Genomic DNA, 23,574 nt, shown 5'->3' on the forward strand with positions numbered 1-23,574 from the left:
TGCACAGACCGAGTGCGCACACACATCGCAGTGTGGGCTGGCCCATGCTGCCACTGGCCCCGAACTCGCGCCTCTCCTGGGCCCCGATCACATCCCTCCACAGTCTCTCGCCGCTCCTGCTGTATCTGCCCACGCTCCATTCACTGACCTGGACCTTGATGATGTCACTTTTCCCTGCCGTCACCCTCCTGCACTAGCTCGCACTGCTCCCTGAAGTGGCATGCCTCCACGCTGCTCCCGGGAGTCGCACCTCCACTCCTTTTATAGCCCCGACCCGCTGCTGGTGTTCTCACGCAGGTCGGGGCCTCGACACTGTAGCCGGGCCGCTACACCTCTTCTCCTTTTATGGCCTCTATTAGTATGACTGATCTTTATGATCTTTTATCTCTATGTATTCTATTTCTGTCTTTCTATTGCCATTCTATTATCTCGAATAAATACAGCGATTCCACCTCACCCTTTTCCCTCTCTATCTTTTCTAAATATGTATCTGTAGCTATCGCTCAGTAATCCGTACTATATCTGGTTCCTTGCAACATATTATTGCCTATGGTTCCCCTGTTTTATTACAGGCACTCTGTTCTAGGAACACGGTTCCAACACAAACACTGGCACAGACCAGTTGGGCCAAATAGTGTGTTTCTGTGCTGTTAATTCTATATAATTCTATGTAAAGTTATAGTGTACACAATGAAGTTGGATATCTGGACATCAGAAGCAGATTGAATATTAAAATTCAAAAGAGGATTGGATAAACTGTTGAAGGAAGATAATTAACAGGAAAGAGCCGGGGGCTGGGATTGATTGGTTGGCTCAACCAAAGAGCAGGCACAGGCACGATGGGCCAAATGGCCACCTTCTGTGCTGTATCATTCTATGATTAAAGATTACCAGACTTGCTGCACAATCAATGCCCCCCCAGGCTGAAAATGTTTCATTGGTGGTCGGGCACGTTGTATATCCTGCAATGTTTACAGCCCCCAGGTCTTGCAGTCAGTCGCTGTATTCCCAGCTGCAGAGGGCACAGAGGAAATCTGGAATGTGTGACTGGTACTTCGTTCTGGAGGGTGGTTCTGATCCCCTGGTAGACAGTGCAGGGACGTAACGATTGAGAGGTGCGAGGTGTGATCTGCACACTAATAACCAATCGCTTTATATCCCAGCAGGAAACCTTCCCCATTTTAACATTTCACAAACTAAACTGTGGTTTTGTCTCAAAATTGGAGCGCTGATCTTCACTAGCATCGATGTGTAAACGATGTTTTAACATTTGCCTTTTGATAAGGTTGCCAGCGACACTGGGCATTGCTCTCCTTGATAATGAACCGTGCAGTGCTACAGTTAGGGCATGTACTTGCTGTCCTTGCAGTGGTATGCCGCAATGCTGCTCCTTCCGCTTCCTGGCCTGCTCCGATGGTGCTCGCAGGCCGGGGGCCACGCAGACTGCTGGGCTAGGCTGCCACGCTGCCCCTTCCGCTCCCCAGCGTGCTGGAGCAGGAGAGCAACGGCAGTGAAAAGGGACGTCATCAAGGTCCAGGTTGGTGATTGGAGCGTGGGAAGGTACTGCAGGAGCGGCGAGAGATTGTAGAGGGATGTGATCGGGGGCAGGAGAGGTGTGAGTTCGGGGCCCAGGGGCAGCACCGGCCAGCCCACACTGCGATATGTGCGCACTAGGTCCGTGCAGCAGAGCTGGTCTCCAGTCGTCTTGGTTGATCCTTGCTACTGGACCAAGACCTAGCTCTGTCAAGCCCGTGTGGTGGCTGGTGTGCAACGGTCACCACACGTTGAAAAAAAATCCAAGCACAGGCATCTTCCACCTTTCAAGATTTAGTTCTGACCTAGAATTTTAGGTCCATCATTGAAACACCTGTGAACTTTTTGACGTGGAAGCAAGTCATTCTCGATTCGAGGGACTGCCTATGATGATGATGATGATGTGCTGGCTGTCAATGAGTGACAACACAGTGGGTCCAACTGACAGCTTCTGAAATATGTAAATCGTGGGGTTAATCAAGAGACAGATTTAATGGGGCTGGGCAGAGTCCCTTGATTGAGCTGACCTGGGAGAGCACAGAGGAGCTTTAAGTTGCTCTGTACTTGAAGAGGCAGCACTAAGACGGGACATAAAAAGCAGGAGAGCGTTCAGTTGAGCACAATTTGCATGAAAATCATTAAAATAAATGTCAGGACTATATACGGGAGAACTTGCACTCTCCGAACCAAGCTTGTGAGCTTGTTTGTTTCTGTGTGCACATCCGGATTGGTGCTGCAGTCCTCAAAAGGGGTTAATTAATGCCAATTAGGCAGTAACGCAGACTCCACGGGGCCAGAAGCTGTGTGGGTAATTGCGATGCTAAACGGCCTGTTTCGAATGGATTTTTGCTGTAAGCGGGTGAAGATTTAGCACTTGCTATAAGCTCAGCTCAAAACTGTATTTAATATAAACAGGAGGTTTTTTTTTAAAAAGAAAGACTTGCATTTATGTCGCCATCATCATCATCATCATAGGCAGTCCCTCGAAACGAGGATGATTTGCTTTCACGCCAAAAAAGGATGAGTTCACAGGTGTTTCAATGACGGACCTGATATTCCAGGTCCTGAACTACATCCTGAAGGGTGGAAGATGCCCCTACGTGGATTATTTTTAACATGGGGTGGCCGTTGCACACCAGCCACCACACGGGCTTGACAGAGTTAGGTCTTGGTCCAGTGGCAAGGGTTATCTAAGACGACTGCTCTGCTGCACGGACCTATTGCGCGCACACATCGCTGCATTTATGTAGCGCCCATCCCGACCTCAGGATATCCCAAAGTGCTTCACAGCCAATTAAGTAATTTTGAAATGTAGGAGATGGGGCAGATAATTTGTGCACAGCAATCTCCCACAAACAGCAATGTGATATTGACCAGATAATCTGTATTATTAATGCTGATTGAAGGATAAATGTTGGCCAGAACACCTGGGATAAGAGTGCCATGTGATTCTTTGTATAGAAACTAGGTACAGGAGTAGGCCATTCGGCCCTTCGAGCCTGCACCGCCATTCAACAAGATCATGGCTGATTACCCACCCCAGCAGCCCCCCACACCCCCGACCCCCCCAGCCGCAAGGACCACATCCAACTCCCTCCCGAACACATCCAATGAACTGGCATCAACAACTCTCCGCGGCATGGAACCCCACAGGCCAACAACTCCCCGAGTGAAGAAGTCTCTCCCCATCCCAGCCTCATAAAGCCCACCCCCCATCCCAAGACCGTGCCCCCCCCACCGGCTCCGGACCCACCCAACACCGGGAACACTCCCCCCGCATCCAACCCGCCCCGTCCCGTCCCGTCAGAATCCTTCCCAAATGCCAAACACCCCCGGATGTCGAGCCCCCAGCCCCGGCCACCCCGGAGCTACGCCCCCGCGACGCCAACCACACTACATCCACCATCCGCCATCTGCACAGTCAACCTGTCCACCCCACTCTGAACACTCCCCGCACCGAGGCACAGAGCCCCCAGGCCCGCCCCCCCAACACACTTCGCCCCCCCCCCCGACCTTCGCTGCAATGTGGCCCCTCCCGTCCTCCGCCCCCCACCTCCACCACTCTCCCCTCCATCCCCCCGCCCCCGTCTCCCCTCCGCTTCCCTCTGCCTCCCCGCACAGACTCCCATCTTGGGGGCGGTAACCTTCTGGGGCCGGAAATTTTAGCCCCCAGCGTGGAAGTCCTGCTCCCACCACAGAATTGGCCTTACCACCCCTCAATGGAAGCGGAGTGCAATTTCCCACACTCCACTTCCTTTGGGGACAGTTACCGGGGCACGACTGGATGCTCTTGTGACAGTTTGAACTGGTGCTCTCCACTTTCTCTCCTGTGACAGTTTGAACTGGTGCTCTCCACTCTGTCATCATTTCTCTGCAGTATTGAATCCCATATCATTTTAAACACTGCAATTAGATTATTCTTTAACCTTCTAAACTCCATGGAATACAAACCAAGCTTGTACAACCTGTCCCCATAAGTTAACCCTTTAAGCCCTGGTATCACTCTGGTGAATCTGTACTGCATCCCCTACAATCATTATCATCATAGGCAGTCCCTCGAACGAGGGTGACTTGCTTCCACATTGGTTCACAGATGTTTCAATGAAGGACCCGATGTTCCAGCCCTGAACTCCAATCGAAGGGGTAGAGGATGTGTGTGCATGGTGACCGTTGCACATCAGCCACCTCACGGGCTTGACACCTGACACCTCCTGAGGGAGCAGCTGAGGCCTCAGTTTAACGTCTCATCTGAAAGATGGCACTTCCGACAGTGCAGCACCCCCTTCAGTACTGCACTGGAGTGTCGCCCAAGATTTTTGATTGGGAACATAGGATTTACTAGATAGAAAAAGACCAGGGTCCATCGAGTTCATCGTCTACCATCCTGGTAGTTGCATGATACAACGATAATGGGCCTAGACTTTTTTTGTGCTCCAGTCTCTGGAGTGGGACTTGAACCCACAACCTTCTGACTCTGAGGCAATAGTGCTACCAAATGAGCCATAGACTCTAGTTTTTGTCTCCCCTGCAAGAGGAAACATTTTCTCCACGTCTATCACATCAAATACTTTCATTATCTTAAAGACCTCTGTCAGGTCACCCATTGACCTCTTTTCCAGAGAAAAGGGCCCCAACCTGTTCAATCTTTTCTCATCCTTATAACCTCTCCGTTCTGATATCAGCCTTGTTAACCTTTTCGTCCCTGCACCAATGCCTTGACATCCTTTTTATAATATGGAGACCAGAACAGTGCACAGTGGAACATTTCTGTTTTAAATGAAGTCATTACCAGGGCTGGGGGAGCAGGATCTGAGGGCCACAGCAGAGGCCCCCTTTCCCCCCCCCCCCCCCCCCAGACAGGGGCTGGATTAACACTGCCTGCCCATGGGGTCCCCGCCACAGGTCTCCGTGCAAAACCCACCGTGACGCAGGATAAACTTCAACGAACCGCTGGATCAAAATATTCTAGCATTTATAAATACCGTCAGAAGGGGGCGATGCAGAGTCTGCAGATTATTACAATATTAATACTGAAACTTGCCCTTGCAGTTCACTAAGGCAAGACGACGTGCGTTTTCATATTATCAATGTGTTTATATTTTCTTCCTATTCTATTGGTATTGTTAAAAATTTAATTTCTATTGGATACATTTACACCTGACTCTGTGATCGGTGCATTTGTTAACCATTCTTCCTAAAGCCAACATAGTTATTTTATATTTTTGTGCTTGTGACACACTTTAAACCGTAGTATATTGTGATATGATTTGCTTTATTATGAATGCAGTGTGTAAACACCCTACTATTTCATGCATTTGACTACACGTTTGTATTTTAATGAATGGAGGGGTGGGCGTTGTACAGGGATGTGGAGTGTCCCTGAATGCTCTCGGTGCCCAAAGTCCCGAGAATAGCAGTCCCATTGTATTGTCATCAACAGTATCTAACTGCTTCTTGTGCGAGTCTGGTATCCGAGCTCCCCACGCTGTGTTGGTGGTGCTGCTCGCACTCTCTTTGTGCAGTAGCAGCCCCCCTGAATATGGAACCCGGTACCGTACAGGTCCTGACACCTCTGATGGGGACGGTGTGGTTTTGTCACTGCGTTCGTTAAGGCAGCGAGCAGGGCCCCGGAGTCTGGCGAGAGCTGCAACTTGACCCTTGTAGGTCACATAAAGGACATTCTGCCTCATGTTAAACACCTATTTGAATATAAATCGGGTCAGATGCCATTTATCTCAACACCACTTATCCAAATTGACTGGTTCAGTGTGTGTCTGCTTGAACAATGATTTCACCGTGCTGTGCTGAATTAATATTTCATCATCATCATCATAGGCAGTCCCTCGGAATCGAGGAAGACTTGCTTCCACTCTAAAAATGAGGTGACCGAACAATCCAATACGAGAACCACAATCCCTGTCACGGGTGGGGCAGAGAGTTGTTGAGGGAAAGGGTAGGTGGGACTGGTTTGCCGCACACTCTTTCAGCTGCCTGCGCTTGTTTTCTGCATGCTCTCGGCGATGAGACTCGAGGTGCCCAGTGCCCTCCCGGATGCACTTCCTCCACTTTTGGCGTTCTTTGGCCAGGGACTCCCAGGTGTCGGTGGGGATGCTGCATTTTATTAAGGAGACTTTGAGGGTGTCCTTGAAACGTTTCCTCTGCCCACCTTTGGCTCGTTTGCCGTGAAGGAGTTCTGAGTACAGCGCTTGCCTTGGGAATCTCGTGTCAGGCATGGGAACAATGTGGCCTGCCCAGTGGAGCTGCTCGAGTGTGGTCAGTGCTTCAATGCTGGGGATGTTGGCCTGGTCGAGGACGCCAACGTTGGTGCATCTGTCCTCCCAGGGGATTTGCAGGATCTTGCGGAGACATCGTTGGTGGTATGCAACAACAACAACTTGTGTTTACATAGCGTCTTTAATGTAGTAAAACATCCCAAGGTGTTTCAAAGGAGTGTTATGAGACAAAAATTTGACACCGAGCCACAGAAAAAGAAAATACGGCAGATGACCAAAAGCTTGGTCAAAGAGGTAGGTTTTAAGGAGCGTCTTAAAGGAGGAAAGAGAGGTACAGAGGCGAGAGGTTTAGGGAGGGAGTTCCAGAGCTTGGGGCCAAGGCAACAGAAGGCTCGGCCACCAATGGTTGAGCGATAGGGATGCTCAAAAGGACAGAATTAGAGGAGTGCAGATATCTCGGGGTGGGGGTGGGGGGGGGAGGGGAGGGGGTTGTGAGGCTGTTGTGAGGCTGTAGGATATTACAGAGATAGGGAGGGGCGAAGCCGCAGAGGGATTTGTAAACCAGGATGAGAATTTTGAAATTGAGACGTTGCTTAACCGGAAGCCAATGTAGGTCACTGAGCACAGGGGTAATGGGTGAGCAGGACTTGGAGCGAGTTAGGACTGCCGAGTTTTGGATGACCTCAAGTTTATGTAGGGTAGAATGTGGGAGGCCAGCCAGGAGTGCGTAGGAGTAGTCAAGTCTAGCGGTAACAGAGGCATGCATGATGCAGCGCAACATTGGAGTTGGAATGTAGCTCGTTGCCGAATTATTTTGAGCGTGTTTGACCTGCAGCCCATTCCGAAGCTATTTAAAGATTCCTCCAGCACTGATTATTAATCAGAGTGCGATTTCTGTACTCTCAGATCATGTGGATAAAAGCCGCTCTGTGATTGGCAGAGGCTGAACAGTGCGTGGCACCAATCCCAGGCCTTGTTAAAATAATATCTTCTTTTTTAATTGATCTTGTGTTATGTTCAATGTTCCTCTAAACTTTCCTCTCTTTTTTTCCTTCCGAGCTCCATGTACTCCTCATCTCTCCTTTCCTACTGCACCAAAATCAAAAGATTGATTTTACGAATGAGTGGTACAAAGATGTTTTGCCCTCGACAAAGCAAATTGGGGACATTGTAGCATTTAGAGTGACAAATTTATTAATGACAATATTTATTAATGTCTTGGATGATGGCATAGAAAGTCAGATATCCAAATTTGCTGATGACACAAAGATAGGCGGTGTTATGTCTCAAATAAGTAATAGTGATGTTGGGGAGGGCATCAAACAGGAAATTAGGGGTGCATGCAATAAAGGTGCAGCAGTTATCATGGGTGACTTTAATATGCATATAGATTGGGCTAACCAAACTGGAAGGAATACAGTGGAGGAGGATTTCCTGCAGTGCATAAGGGATGGTTTTCTAGACCAATATGTCGAGGAACCAACTAGGGGGGAGGCCATCTTAGACTGGGTGTTGTGTAATGAGAGAGGATTAATTAGCAACCTCGTTGTGCGAGGCCCCTTGGGGAAGAGTGACCATAATATGGTGGAATTCTACATTAGGATGGAGAATGAAACAATTCAGAGACCATGGTCCAGAACTTAAAGAAGGGTAACTTTGAAGGTATGAGGCGTGAATTGGCTGGGATAGATTGGCGAATGATACTTAAGGGGTTGACAGTGGATGGGCAATGGCAGACATTTAGAGACCGCATGGATGAACTACAACAATTGTACATCTCTATCAGGCGTAAAAATAAAAAGGGGAAGGTGGCTCAACCGTGGCTATCAAGGGAAATCAGAGATAGTATTAAAGCCAAGGAAGTGGCATACAAATTGGCCAGAAATAGCAGCGAATCCGGGGACTGGGAGAAATTTAGAACTCAGCAGAGGAGGACAAAGGATTTGATTAGGGCAGGGAAAATGGAGTACGAGAGGAAGCTTGCAGGGAACATTAAAATGGACTGCAAAAGCTTCTATAGATATGTAAAGAGAAAAAGGTTAGTAAAGACAAACGTAGGTCCCCTGCAGTCAGAATCAGGGGGAGTCATAACTGGGAATAAAGAAATGGCAGACCAATTGAACAAGTACTTTGTTTCGGTATTCACTAAAGAGGACACAAACAACCTTCCGGATATAAAAGGGGTCAGAGGGTCTAGTAAGAAGGAGGAACTGAGGGAAATCCTTATTAGTCGGGAAATTGTGTTGGGGAAATTGATGGGATTGAAGGCGGATAAGTCCCCAGGGCCTGATGGTCTGTATCCCAGAGTACTTAAGGAGGTGGCCTTGGAAATAGCGGATGCATTGACAGTCATTTTCCAACATTCCATAGACTCTGGATCAGTCCCTATGGAGTGGAGAGCAGCCAATGTAACCCCACTTTTTAAAAAAGGAGGGAGAGAGAAAACTGGGAATTATAGACCAGTCAGCCTGACATCGGTAGTGGGTAAAATGATGGAATCAATTATTAAGGATGTCATAGCAGCACATTTGGAAAGAGGTGACATGATAGGTCCAAGTCAGCATGGATTTGTGAAAGGGAAATCATGCTTGACAAATCTTCTGGAATTTTTTGAGGATGTTTCCAGTAGAATGGACAAGGGAGAACCAGTTGATGTGGTGTGTTTGGACTTTCAGAAGGCTTTCGACAAGGTTCCACACAAGAGATTAATGTGCAAAGTTAAAGCACATGGGATTGGGGGTAGTGTGCTGATGTGGATTGCGAACTGGTTGGCAGAGAGGAAGCAAAGAGTAGGAGTAAATGGGTACTTTTCAGAATGGCAGGCAGTGACTAGTGGGGTACCGCAAGGTTCTGTGCTGGGGCCCCAGCTGTTTACATTGTACATTAATGATTTAGACGAGGGGATTAAATGTAGTATCTCCAAATTTGCAGATGACACTAAGTTGGGTGGCAGTGTGAGCTGCGAGGAGGATGCTATGAGGCTGCAGAGTGACTTGGATAGGTGAGTGGGTAAATGCATGGCAGATGAAGTATAATGTGGATAAATGTGAGGTTTCCACTTGGATGGTAAAAACAGAGAGACAGACTATTATCTGAATGGTGACAGATTAGGAAAAGGGGAGGTGCAACGAGACCTGGGTGTCATGATACATCAGTCATTGAAGGTTGGCATGCAGGTACAGCAGGCGGTTAAGAAAGCAAATGGCTTGTTGGCCTTCATAGCGAGGGAATTTGAGTACGGGGCAGGGAGGTGTTAATACAGTTGTACAGGGCCTTGGTGAGGCCACACCTGGAGTATTGTGTACAGTTTTGGTCTCCTAACTTGAGAAGGACATTCTTGCTTTTGAGGGAGTGCAGCGAAGGTTCACCAGACTGATTCCCGGGATGGCGGGACTGACATATCAAGAAAGACTGGATCAACTGGGCTTGTATTCACTGGAGTTCAGAAGAATGAGAGGGGATCTCATAGAAACGTTTAAAATTCTGACGGGTTTAGGGGGGTATGGGGGTTGGTGGGGTGTGTGGGAGTGGGGTGGGTGGTTCTGGTACAAAAATCATTAAAATGTCATGAACAAGTATAGAAAATAATCAGAATGGCTAATGGAATGCTAGCCTTTATATCTGGAGGACTAGTATACAAGGGGGTAGAAGTTATGCTGCAGCTGTACAACAAGCGAGATTCTAACTACCGCTCCATGACATTCCATAGCATTACCGTCACCAAATCCGAAACATCAACATCCTGGAGGTCACTATTGACCAGAAACTTAACTGGACCAGCCATATCAATACTGTGGCTACAAGAGCAGGTCAGAGGCTGGGTATTCTGCGGCAAGTGTCCCACCTCCGAGCTCCCCAAAGCCTCTCCATCATCTACAAGGCACAAGTCAGGAGTGTGATGGAATACTCTCCACTTGCCTGGATGAGTGCAGCTCCAACAACGCTCGAGAAGCTCGACACCATCTAGGCCAGAGCAGCCTGCTTGATTGATATCCCATCCACCACCGTAAACATTCCCTCTCGCCACCACCGGCGCACCGTGACTGCAGTATGCACTGCACTGCAGCAACTCGCCAAGGCTTCTTCGACAGCACCTCCCAAACCAGCAACCTCTATCACCTAGAACGACAAGGGCAGCAGGCGCATGGGAACACCATCACCTCCAAGTTCCCCTCCAAGTCACACACCATCCTGACTTGGAAATATATCGCCGTTCCTTCATAGTCACTGGGTCAAGATCCTGGAACGCCTTCCCTAACAGCACTGTGCGAGTAGCTTCACCACACGGACTGCAGCGGTTCACCACCGCCTTCTGAAGGACAATTAAGGATGAGCAAATAGATGCTAGCCTTGCCAGCGACGCCCACATCCCAGGAACGAATAATAGGCAACAAAAAAAATCTATCAATCTCAGTTTTGAAATAGACCCACAGCTTTTTGGGAGAGAGAGTTCGAGATTTCCACTACACGTTGTGTGCAGAAGTGCTTCCTGACATATCCCTGAACGGCCTATCTTATATATGAATAAAGTGTCTGACTGGATACTGTGAGCTCAAAGTAAAGTGTGACTTTAGTCTTTTATTGCAGGTCTCCAGAGTGCCTCTCCAGCCTGTGAGGCCTCCTGAAGTACCTGTGCTCCCAGGTACTGTACAAGGTATATACAAGTTTACATACGTAACAGCCTAGCTCTAATTTTAAGGTTTGACCCCTTTCTGGATCCCCCGCCGCCAGAGGAAGCAGTTGTTCGCCATCTACCCTTTGATCACCTTGAGTACAGCCCACAGTACTTGCCCAAATTTGCAGCTGGCAGGCAAGACTTCCTGCCGATAGCAGGCATTCCTAACTCATGCCCTCAAGGCTCATTGCACCCTTTCCGGCTCCAACTCATTAATTTCCAGCGCTTGAAAACGGTGCCGCTCATTACCTCTCTTGGTATTCCTACATTCTGCAGCCTTTTAAAACTCAAGTTTTCTCATTACCCAGTTATTACTTCCTGTCTCTTTTGAACCTTGTCGGTTCTTGGACGATGGACCTTTGCCTTTCACCTGGGCTTCTAAGTTCTAAGCGTAGCAGCCCCGACTTGCGAGAGACCATCAGCGGCAGGTTGGGGCCATAAAAGGAGCGGCGAGCAGCGGCCCCTGGACAGCATGGCGGCACACCACTTCAAGGTGCAGTGCGAGCTGGTGCAGGAGGGCGACGGCAGAGAAGAGGGACATCATCAAGGCCCAGGTCAGTGATTGGAGCCTGGGCAGACACTGCAGGAGCGACGAGGTCAGGGTGAAGGAGCGGCGAGAGATTGTAGAGGGATGTGATTGGGGCCCAGGAGAGGCGTGAGTTTGTGGCCAGAAGAGGCGAGAGCCCAGGGGCAACACGGGCCAGCCCACACTGCGATATGTGTGCACACTAGGTCCGTGCAGCAGAGCTGGTCTCCAGTCGTCTTGGTTAATCCTTGCCAATGGACCAAGACCTAGCTCTGTCAAGCCCGTGTGGTGGCTGATGTTAAAAAAATCCAAGGACAGGCATCTTCCACCCTTCAATATGTAGTTCGGGATCTGGAATATTAGGTCCTTCATTGACCTTCATCTGTGAACTCATCCCTTTTTGGCGTGGAAGCAAGTCATCCTCGTTCCGAGGGACTGCCTATGATAAGTTCAAAGTCATTTGGTGTGAGGGAATATTTAGAGCTGTGCGTTGATGCAACACATTAGTGCTCCTACACGCCACGTCATCGAGCAATAGGATGCAAAGGTTTGTTGTTACCTTAAGGGAAGTGATGACTACTGAAATTCCAAGTGTGGCTCTGGAAGGTAGAGAGGGCCAATCTGTGAGAGTAGAAAGTCACCTGAGAAACACTCTTGGCTGGAGTACGGCTCAGGGTACGGTTAACGTTGGAGAGAGGAAGGGGACAAGGTGTGAAACATATGGATTGTAATTCCTCTGCCTCCAGAACACAGCTTCCGTTATTTTCCATTGATCAGCTTTCTCACATTTCTGCTTTTAAGAACCAGTTAAGAGGATGTTTCTATAGCGATGGACAGAAATAGCACTGGCGCTGTAATTGCAAGTTTTATAAATTTTCTTCACTTCAGACGTGATCATCAAACACATTCCCCAATTGGAGGCGTTGGTGCTGCTACAATTGGCACAGCAAGAACACTGCTTTGTGCTCTATATGTTGGATATGTCAGAGGTGTGCCGTCTTTTGAAACATAGAAACATAGAAAATAGGTGCAGGAGCAGGCCATTCAGCCCTTCATGCCTGCACGACCATTCAATAAGATCATGGCTGATCATTCACCTCCGTATCCCTTTCCTGCTTTCTCTCCATACCCCTTGATTCCTTTAGCCGTAAGAGCCATATCTAACTCCCTCTTGAATATATCCAATGAACTGGCATCAACAACTCTCTGCGTTAGGGAATTCCACAGGTTAACAACTCTCTGAGTGAAGAAGTTTCTCCTCATCTCATTCCTAAATGGCTTACCCCTTATCCTTAGACTGTGTCCCCTGGTTCTGGACTTCCCCAACATCGGAAACATTCTTTCTACATCTAACCCGTCCAGTCCTGTCAGAATTTTATATGTTTCTATGAGATCCCCTCTCATCTTTCTAAACTCCAGTGAATACAGGCTCAGTCGATCCAGTCTCTCCTCATATGTCAGTCCTGCCATCCCGGGAATCAGTCTGGTGAACCTTCGCTGCACTCCCTCAATAGCAAGAATGTCCTTCCTCAGATTAGGAGACCAAAACTGAACACAATATTCCAGGTTGAGGCCTCACCAAGGCCCTGTACAACTGCAGTAAGACCTCCCTGCTCCTATACTCAAATCCCCTAGCTATGAAGGCCAACATACCATTTGCCTTCTTCACCGCCTGCTGTACCTGCATGCCAACTTTCAATGACTGATGTACCATGGCACCCAGGTCTCGTTGCACCTCCCCTTTTCCTAATCTGCCGCCATTCAGATAATATTTTGCCTTTGTGTTTTTGCCACCAAAGTGAATAACCTCACATTTATCCACATTATAATGCATCTGCCATGCATTTGCCCACTCATCTAACCTGTCCAAGTCACCCTGCAGCCTCTTAGCATCTGGGGGAAGCTCAGCCCTCGCTTTCCTTTGTGTAGAATCTTATTTTAAATGACGTGAAAGCTTCTAGTTTAGTAAAAGATTGAAATAAAAAAATTTGCAGTACAGTATTTGAATTGGAATTTTGAGATATTCTTCTTGATAAACATTTTGGTTGTATTGGAAAATCTTGGGTTTGGAAGCTTTTGTAAAAGAAATAATACTAAACAATTAAAAATATATATATTAAAAGTTTGGAAACAATCTAAAAATGCCATTTTCTCTGAGAGACAGAAATGCACGGGGACAGAACGAGACCCATAGCTTACTATTCAACCCAACGTGAAAGACGTGAAATTGGAGACGTGAAACCGAGGCTCCGCCTGCCCTCTCGGGTGGACATAATAAATCGCTTTGGTACTAGTCGAAAAAGAGCAGCGGAGTTCTCCCAGTGTCCTTCCCAATGCTTACCCCTCACCCAACACCAACGAAAGCTAGTCATTCATTTCATTACAGTTGTGGGTCTTTGTCCTCAAAACAACAGCGACTACACTTCAAAAGTACTTCATTGGCTGTGAAGCGCTTTGGGATATCCTGAGGACGTGAAAGGTACTACCTGAATGCAAGTTCCTTCTTTCATATACAGGGTATTCAAAGACCTTGTCCAGAGACGGGCTTGAATCCAGTAGTGGGTGTGGGAGTTGGCAAGGAGGCAGATACCATCCACGGCTGCCCTGATAACATTTTGCTCTCGTCTATCCTACTGGGAAGGCACTGAATGGTCAGTTGATGCTTAGGGTTGGACATATTCCTTGAGGTTTCATCACATGACCACTTGCCTTCAACCTGTCCCAGTCAAACAGCCTTTTTATTCTCCCCCACCCCCCCCCCCATCTCCAATATTTTTATAACTAATAAACAAAAGTGCTTAATGAAGATGAAAAAAAGAGACGCAATTTTAACAATGACACTATGATTTCAGTCCCGGGATTGCTCTCAGCAATGTCCAGGAGATTTATCTTTAATTCCTGGAGACTCCAGGACAATCCTCGAGGGCTGGCAACACTAGTTGGTGCATGTTGCACAGAAAGTGAAGGGTAAATAAGGTGGCTGTTGGGTACAGGAGCATCCAGGCCACTTTCTGTTTCACGTTCTATTGAAAAGAGTTGCTACAAGAGCTGGACGAGGGAGGAGTGGGTGGGGTGGACAGGGTCTGAGATTATGACCTGAATTCTGATATTTTCGATTGGAAAAAGTTGCTACAAGAGGTGGGGTGGGGTCTGGGGTGCTAAGATTATGACCTGAACTTTTATATTTTCTATCTTGTTGATGGAGATTCATTGATTCAAAGAACAATGGCAAATGGAATTCAATCCGGATAAGTGTAAGGTAATGCATTTGCAGAGGTCTGACAAGGCAAGGGAAAACACATTAAATGGTACAACACTGAAAAGTGTAGAGGAACAAAGGGACCTTGGAGTGCAGGTCCACAGATTCCTGAAGGTAGCAGACTAGGTAGATAAGGTGGTTAAGAAGGCATATGCAATACTTGCCTTTTATTAGTCGAGAAATACAAGAGCAAAGAGATTATGCTTGAACTGCATAATATACTGGTTAGGCTGCAGCTGGAGTACTGTGTGCAGTTCTGGTGACCACATTACAGGAAAGATGTGATTGCACTGGAAAATTGCAGAGGAGATTTACAAGAATGTTGCCTGGATTGGAGAATTTTGACTATGAGGAAAGAATGGAGATGCTCGGTTTGTTTTCTTTGGAACAGAGGAGGCTGAGGGGAGACCTGATTGAGGTGTATAACATTATGAGGGGCCTGGTTAGAGTGGATAGGAAGGACCTGTTTCTCTTGGCAGAGGGGTCAACAACCAGGGGGCATAGATTTAAAGTAATTGGGGGGAGGTTTAGAGGAGATATGAGGGGAACTTTCTTCACCCAGAAGGTGGTGGGGGTCTGGAACTCACTGCCTGAAAGGGTGGTAGAGGCAGAAACCCTCACCACATTTAAAAGATACTTGGATGTGCACTTAAAGTGCCGTAATCTACAGGGCTATGAACCAAGAGCTGGAAAGTGGGATTAGGCTGGATAGCTCTTGGCCGGCTGGCGTGGACATGATTGGCCGAAATGGCCTCCTTCCATGCTGTAAATTTCTATGATTCAATGAAAACGCTTTTTGTGTTGTTTTAGTTGCCCTGGGATGGCGAGGTGGATCCTGAGACTTGGAGCAGCAGCTACGGCAGGGTTAGCGGTATCGGGGTTATATGTTGCATCCCGCGTGGACCCTAATGACATCGGACTCGTTCGAATTGGACGAGCTGTGGCCACCGTAAGTTGTATTATTAAAATGTAAAAGATCATGTTCCTATCAAGCTTGTTTTTTTCCCCCTCCCCTGTATTATCTTGCGCTTGTTTTCACACTTAGAACATTCTGTCCTAACGTAGAATTACTTAGTATTTACAGCATAGGAACGTCCAATCGGCCCAGCTGGTCCATGCCAGTGTTTATGCTTCACACGTGCCTCCTCCCACCTTACTCCATCTCACCCTATCGACACATCCTTCTATTTCTTTCTCTCTCGTGTTTATCTAGCTTCCCCTTGAATGCATCTAAGCTATTCATCACAACTCTACCTTGTGGTAGCGAGTTTCACATTCTCGCTACTCTCTGGGTAAAAAAAGTTCCTCCTGAATTCCCTATTGGATTTATTAGTGACTATCTTATATTTATGGCCCCTAGCTTTGTACTCTCCACAAGTGGAAACATCTCTTTTTATGTCTACCCTAACAAACCCTTTCCTAATCTTAAGAAACTTCAGAGAAAAGAGCCCCAGCCTTGTTCGGTCTTTCCTGATAGTTGTTACCTCTCAGTTCTGGTATCCTCCTTGTAATTAGTTTTTGCATTTTCTCCAGTGCTTCTATGTCATTTTTGTAATATGGAGACCAGAACTCTGCACAAGGTAACTCTGGTGTATGAAATGATACAATGAAGTCCGTACTATGAGCCAGTGACCAGGTCAGTCTTTAATGGCTTCCAGAAGTGAAGATACAAAGGTGAAGTTCAGGTTATATACCGGGCCCAGCACGCGTGTACCTATAACCCGAGGACCTCTGATGGTAGTGCCCTCTGATGGTGGGCAGACCTTATGTACATACATTACAATAACATAACTTCTCTGCTTTTGAATTCTATTTCTCTAGAAATGAATCTCAAAGCTTTGTTGCATTTTTATGACTTTGTTAACTTGTGTTGCTGCTTTTAATGCTTTGTATCCCTTGATTCCTTTGTGCCTCGACCCCATTTTCTTATTTTATCTTATTTTCTTATTTTTCAAGGACTAGGTGGGCACCTTATTTCTCCTACAAAGATGCACCACCTCACACTTATCTGTATTGAAATTCATTTGTCATTTACACGCCCATATGTAAGGCTCTTAGCTGTATCATTCTTTGTTAACCACCCTCCATATTAAGTCTGTCAACATATTCTGTGCCTTAAAGAACATGTCAGTTCCAATCCATAACCCAACTATTCCAATGCTCTCCTGGCCTGCCTCTTATTCCCCATTCTCCATAAACTTCTGCTCGTCCAAACCGCTGCTCCATATATTCTATCCTGCATCAAATTCCGCTCGTCCATCAGCCCTGTCTTCACTGACCTACATTGGTTCCCGGTGCTCCGAAGGCCTCAAGTTTAAAATTCTTATCCGCCTGTTTAAGTCCCTTCATGGAGTTGCCCCCTCCCTATCTTTGTAACTTCTTCCACCGACCCCTTCCTCCCACTCCCAAATTCTCCGTTCCTCCGATTTTGACCTCGTATTCCTCCCCAGTGCCGTTACATCATTGGTGGCTTTGCCTCAGCCAAGAGGCCCCTGCTCTGGTATCCTAAACCCTTCTGCCTCTACACCTGTCCTCCTTTAAGACCCTTCTTAAAACCCACCTCTTTGACCTTTTGGTCACCCCTCACAATATCTCCATCTTTGGCTAAGCACTCATTTTTGTCCTCCACATTTCTGATGACACACTTCACAGTGTCAAATATATTTATTTAAAAAGGCGAAAGAAAACCAGTCATTTCCTGCTGGTTTTTCTGATCGCCTGACCTCTCCCCATGGACAGGTTTACAAGCATAGGAACAGGAGGAGGCCATTCAGCCCATTCAATGAGATCATGGCTGATCTGTATCCTAACTCCATCTACCTGCCGTGGCTCCACAACGTTTTATACTGTTGTCCAGCAAGAAATCTATCCATCTCAGATTTAAAATTATTAATTGAGTTAGCATCTGCTGCTTTTTGTGGGAGTGAGTTCCACACTTCTCCCAGCCTTTGCCTGAAGAATTGTTTCCTAGTTTCTCTCCTGAATGGCCTTGCTCTGATTTTAAGGTTATGTTCCCTTGTACCAGACTCCCCCACCAGCAGAAATAGTTTCTCTCTACCTATCCTATCAATTCCTTTCAAAATCCTAAAAACCTCAATCAAATCACCCCTTAACTTTCAACATTCCAGGGAATACAAGCCTAGTTTATATAAAAGCAAAATACTGCGGATGCTGGAAATCTGAAATAAAAACACAAAATCCTGGAAATACTCAGCAGGTCAGGCAGCATCTGTGGAGATAGAGAGAAACAGAGTTAACGCTTCAGGTTGGTGACCTTTTGGCAGAAAGTTTATATAATCTCGATTCATAATTTAACCCACTGAGCCCTAGTTACATTCTGGTGAATCTGCACTGCACTCCTTCCAAGGCCAATACATCCTTTCTAAGATGCGGTGCCCAGAACTGTCCACAGTACTCCAGGTGCGGTCTAACTAGGGCTTTGCAAAGCTATAGCAAAACTTCCTCCCCTTTATATTCTAGCCCTCCTAGTTATAAAGGATTTTTTTAGTCTGTGGATCCCTAAATTTCTTTGGACCTCCACTGTTCCTAGCTTTTCACCATTTAAATTATACTCCAATCTATCCTTTGTTGGTCCAAAATGGATGATCTCACAGTTGAAATCCATCTGCCATAGTTTCACCGACTCACTTAATTTATCAACGACTCTTCATAATTTTATTCTCCCATCTACACTATTTAATGTACCACCAATCTTTGTGTCATTGGCAAATTTGGATACATGTATCTCTATTGTGTTATCTAAGTCATTAATAAATATAGTAAATAGTTGAGGCCACAGCACAGATCCTTGTGGGACACCACTAGTCACTTCTTACCAATTTGAGTACGTATACATTATCTCTACTCTATCATACACCCCCCCCCCCCCCCCCCCAACCAATCTCCTAACCAGGTCAATAACCGGTTGCCAGTCTAGAGAAATTTCCCTTTAATTGTCCTCAAGGTGTTCCTACATAGACCATTTCACTTTAGTGGACAGGCCGGCTTGAATACAGTTTCATTGTAGTGGTTAAAAGCCCCAGAGTACAATAACATAATGATTATGTTACTGAACTAGTAATCCAGAGGTCTAGACTAATGATCTGGAAACACAAGTTCCAATTCCACCATGGCAGCTGGGGAATTTAAATTCAGTTAATTAAATAACTTTGGAATAAAAAAGTTAGTATCAGTACTGGTGACCATGAAAATACTGGATTTTCCTAAAACCCAATCTGGTTCACTAGTGCCCTTTAGGGAAGAAAATCTGTTGGACCTTCCCCAATCTGTCCCGTGAATTAATTAAAAATAAAGTACTGTGAGCCATGCCATCAGGTAGCACGGGTTTTGAGCGTATAATGGGCTGGATTTTCGGCTTCTCCATTTTTGCGGCGAAAGCGGAGGCGGGGTGGGAAAATGACTGCCTAATTAGCATTAGCGATTACCTAACTTTGGTCAATGCTGCTCTGCGCCTGGGGTGCAGAGCAAAGGGAGGCGTGAACTATTTTCCCGTTGCATAAACGGGATCCTCGTCAACTTTAGTGCGAGGGACGGGAGCGCTCCGCGAGAGGCCTTGGGAGGGGGGAAAATAACATTGCCAACACCCTTACCTCACAAATCGCTGCAAAAATATAAAAAAATAAAAAATTAAACTTACCTTTTTTACAGTTTATCCAACTTACTGCCGCTGGCAGGGCTGCAGCGCTGTGTTTTACCTGGCGGTCATTGCGGGGCGCATTTCGCAGCGTACGAGTTGGGTGATTCTCCAGACTTGCAGCCGTTGCACACCTGGCGCAGCTCTCCCCGGCGGTGCTTCTAAGTGCTGCTGCAAAAACCAAGCCGAGAATCTCGGCCGGACAAAAAAACAGCTGAGCGCCCCATTTTTCGCCGCGGCTGGTCCAAACGCGGCGAAAACCGGATCGCAAACGACCCGAAAATCCAGCCCAATGTCTGCAAATGGTTTAAAATCTTCCTTGGGGTGGTGGGGGGGGTCCTGCCCTGGGGCATTTCCCAGTAGCTGGAACAGAGCGGCATGGTGAGAGGCCTCAGACCAGCAACAGAACACCTTAGTGACCCTGCCGGAGGAGTAGGGAAATATTGACAATGACCATTGCTGAACCTTTTTGTTAATTTCAGACCGCAGTCATCAGTTTCGACTACATGACCTCACTCAAGAGGGTAGAGTATGGGACAGAAGAATACGAGACTGTCAAATCACAGGTAAGACCAAATCCTCACGGCTGTGCCTGATTGATCTTTCACTGATCTGTGAATTCCTGTAATGCTCTTGAAGTGTTTTGGTCTGAAGATGGTGATGCTGTGTGGTATTGGGCTCTGCGGTGGGATGTGGGGTCACAAGGAGCTGGCACAGGTGCGATGGGCCGAATGACCTTCTGTACAGTATAATTTTATGATTCTATTCCAAGAATCACACCCATGGTTTGTGTTTCTACCATGGCATGTTTATTTAAAGTATGCTTTTTATAGTAGTTTTATTTTAATGAGGGGTCGGGCTGGTTGGCAGGGAGTTATTGGCTTTGATTGCTGGAGTACCCTTGTTGTGGCTTATGAAAGAACCATCCCAATCTCGGCCATGGATAAACCGCATGGTGGTTCCAGATGCCTGTTGTCTTAAACAGTGTTCTGTTTGTTCACTTGAGGAGTAATGAATTCAGTCTAATGGTAATAATCATTTTATTCTTTAACTTCAGCATAAAAAGCAATTTACAAGCGGAGTATAGTCACAAATAGAACATGCGAACTTAGGCATGGGTTGTTTCGTGCTGCTTGAACAAAGGAAAAAGCTTCCATTTATACACTGGCTTATCAAACAGGAGCGGACATTGCCTAATATAGTAGTCTCTGGCTACTGCATTGTCCAGAGACACAAGTCTACATTTTCTTCAATACACATCAACAACGTTAGAGGCACGTAAAAACACAGCGGCCTTGCTGTGGTAAGCATATAAACCTTCTAGTCTCTAGACTTTCTTATCATAACATAACATTTCTAATCTAAACACTCTATTTTGAAAATATCCAAGGCCGGTTGGTTGCTAAGTGAAATCTGTATCTCTCTCTCTCTCTCTCTCTAATGATACCAACCGCATCTTTCCCCTCAGATCGAATAAACTAAACATGAACACCTTTCAGAAGCTGAATTAACCAAGTTCCATATGCCAACAGTGCCTGCCTTTAAACTTCCTGGGCACAATGACTGACTGAGTTCTGACAAGGTGGACTCGCCCTTGAATTTTCCCAAATTCTGCAAATAATGAGCCCATCCGTGTCACCCACTCAAAACTCAAACTTGCTTTCTTTCCCCCACTCCGGTTTTCACACTTCTCGAAAGTATAATTTCCTGGCTGTTTCATAGGCTCCAGTTACCCTTCCGTATCTCATTCGAGTGGCCTTTCTTTATGTGTTGAGATTTAACATTGAGTGCCAGGAGTCGAATCAACCAGAGCAACCATCGCACTCAAGCACAGTCTTGTCCTTGTATGCAGGGGTTTCTAGATAGTGATCTAGACCAGAAGTAAACCTGACAGTTCACCAATCTCCTCCCTGCCCAGAAAGACACTGGCTAACTGGATCGAATCAAGGTTGCCAACCCTCCAGGATTACCCTGGAGTCTCCAGGAATTGAAGGTTCATCTCCAGGATAAAATAACCTGGGAGAAAAATCATTGGGACTTAAAAAAAAAAGAAATTGTATATTTTATTCATTTTCTTTGAACGTTTTCGCTTCTTAATTTTAAAGTATTGGAGATGGGGTCGAAAAGGCTGTTTGGAGATGCGATAAAACCTCCATTAATACGTCGAAGCAGAGTTGGCGACCCTACATCCAACATGGGATCTTGCAGGCTGCCATGGTCAACGGAGGAACCAGCTACGATTTTACATCTTGTTAAATAGTTGAATTTTGTTGAAGGTTAAAGAAAAAGTCCTCTTCTACATTGCAGCCCTGCTTATTTCTGTCTGGGGAGCACTTTTAGGCTGAGTCTAGTACAATGTTCAGTGTTGGGTTATATATTCAGAGGAGCCAATAATATGATTGGGGTGCTGTTTTTAAAAAAAAAAAAATTGTTCCTGAGATGTGGGTGTCACTGGCAAGACCGGCATTTATTGCTCATCGCGAGGTACCCTTGAGAAAGTGGTGGTGAGCCGCTGCCTTCAACCGCTGCAGTCCGTGTGGTGAAGGTGCTTCCACAGTGCTGTTCGGGAGAGAGTTCCAGGATTGTGACCCAGTGCCGATGTACTGTAGGAAACGTGGCAGCAAATTTGCACACAGCAAGCTCTCTCAAACTGCAATGTGATAATGACCAGATCATCTGTTTGTGATGTTGATTGAGGGATAAATATTGGCCAGGACACCGGGGGTAGCTCTTTTGCTGTTCGAAATAGTGCCATGGGATCTTTTGCGGCCACCCGAGAGAGCAGATGGGGCCTTGGTTTATACACCGGCATTGGTTTGGCTAATTTGTATTTAAGTGCTGCTCCGTTGAAGGGCTTCCGACCGCCAACCCAAATTATAGCCGCAGAATGTTCACACCAAGGAAAAGATGCAAAGCTCCACTGACACTTTCACGGCTGCACTGTTGCTAAGATAAGAAGTGCTAAACTGCCGTAAGCAGATAAAATCATACCATTGCTGAAACCTTATGGCACCTGGTGACTTTTTTTGCTTCTCCCGTTGAAATATTTTTTTCTTGGCTCGCATCAGTGGGCTTGGTCAATAAAGACACTGCCTGGAGTGACACTGAGCCGTGCAGACCTGGGAAGTCCCAACCTCTGTCTCTGCTCTGTGCAGAGTGAGAAAAAAAAAAGGAAAGAACTTGCATTTCTATAATGCCTTTCACCACCTCCTGGATGTCCCAAAGTTCTTCATAGCCAATGAAGTTCTTTTTGAAGTGTCGTCACTGTTGTAATGTAGGAAACGTGGCAGCCAATTTGCACACAGCAAGCTCTCACAAACTGCAATATGATGATGACCAGATCATCTGTTTTAGTGATGTTGATTGAGGGATAAATATTGGCCAGGACAATATTTCGAAATAATGCCATGGGATCTTTTACAGCCACCCGAGAGAGCAGACGGGGCCTCGGTTTAACGTCTCATCCAAAAGACAACATCTCCGACAGTGCAGCACTCCCTCAGCACTGCACTGGAGTGTCAGCCTAGATTCTGGTATCCAGTCTTTGGAATGGGACTTGAAACCTCTATTTCTCAGAATCGAAAGTGCTACTCACTGAGTAGTTGGCCTGCAATTCCAGTGGAGTGGGTGGGTGGGTGGATGGATGGCTGGTCTGTTGCCCACAATGAGGGCTGGGGGTCAGGAGTAGAGGTGGTGGAGAGAGCAATTGGGGAAGAACCTGGATCTACCAGGTTTCTACCTCATGTAAGTTCTGGTCTACGAGTCTTCTACACAAAATATCTCCCAGGAATGGGTTGGGGATATGTCTGAGGGAGTTTCCAGGCCACCCCTGCAATTCCCCTCAACTGTAGTGGCAAAGTGCTGCCCTGATTTTCCAGCCAGCACTTGGAGTTGGCACCTGCCCTGACTGTTTCAATTAACCCCATCCCCACGATTTGGGAGGGGAGGAGTGGAGTGAGTGGGTTCAATATGGCTGGCGGGGGATAGCTCTAGCATCCGTGCGTGGACCCTGAGATTTCAGGGGTCAGTGAGACGGTTCCAAAAGTGGTAATGTACAGGATGACGGGTAATGTCTTTGTTATGCACGGCAAGAGGAATTTGGACTCTCTTTTGGATAAACAGAGATTCCAGTGTAATCCAAGGCAAGTCTTTGAGATTACAAGTGGGATTTAGAAAAGCAACCTAGGCAATCAG

At 46.6% G+C, this 23,574-nt stretch overlaps 1 protein-coding gene across 5 annotated transcripts in view; it reads left to right on the plus strand.

The window, feature by feature from the left end:
• The window catches only part of adck1 (aarF domain containing kinase 1), a 905,505-nt gene that overhangs the window by 30,874 nt on the left and 851,057 nt on the right, over positions 1 to 23,574 (plus strand). For 4 of the 5 annotated variants that reach the window (XM_070879623.1, XM_070879622.1, XM_070879626.1 and 1 more), the window contains exons 2-3: positions 15,537 to 15,675; positions 19,863 to 19,946. In XM_070879623.1, the coding sequence (XP_070735724.1) occupies positions 15,547 to 15,675; positions 19,863 to 19,946 (213 nt within the window). In that variant the 5' untranslated portion in view covers positions 15,537 to 15,546. The remainder of the gene's footprint in view (positions 1 to 15,536; positions 15,676 to 19,862; positions 19,947 to 23,574) is intronic. The other variant, XM_070879625.1, reaches the window with a different exon arrangement.

The sequence above is a fragment of the Pristiophorus japonicus genome, chromosome 4, assembly GCF_044704955.1.
Source record: "Pristiophorus japonicus isolate sPriJap1 chromosome 4, sPriJap1.hap1, whole genome shotgun sequence".
NCBI lineage: Eukaryota > Metazoa > Chordata > Chondrichthyes > Pristiophoridae > Pristiophorus > Pristiophorus japonicus.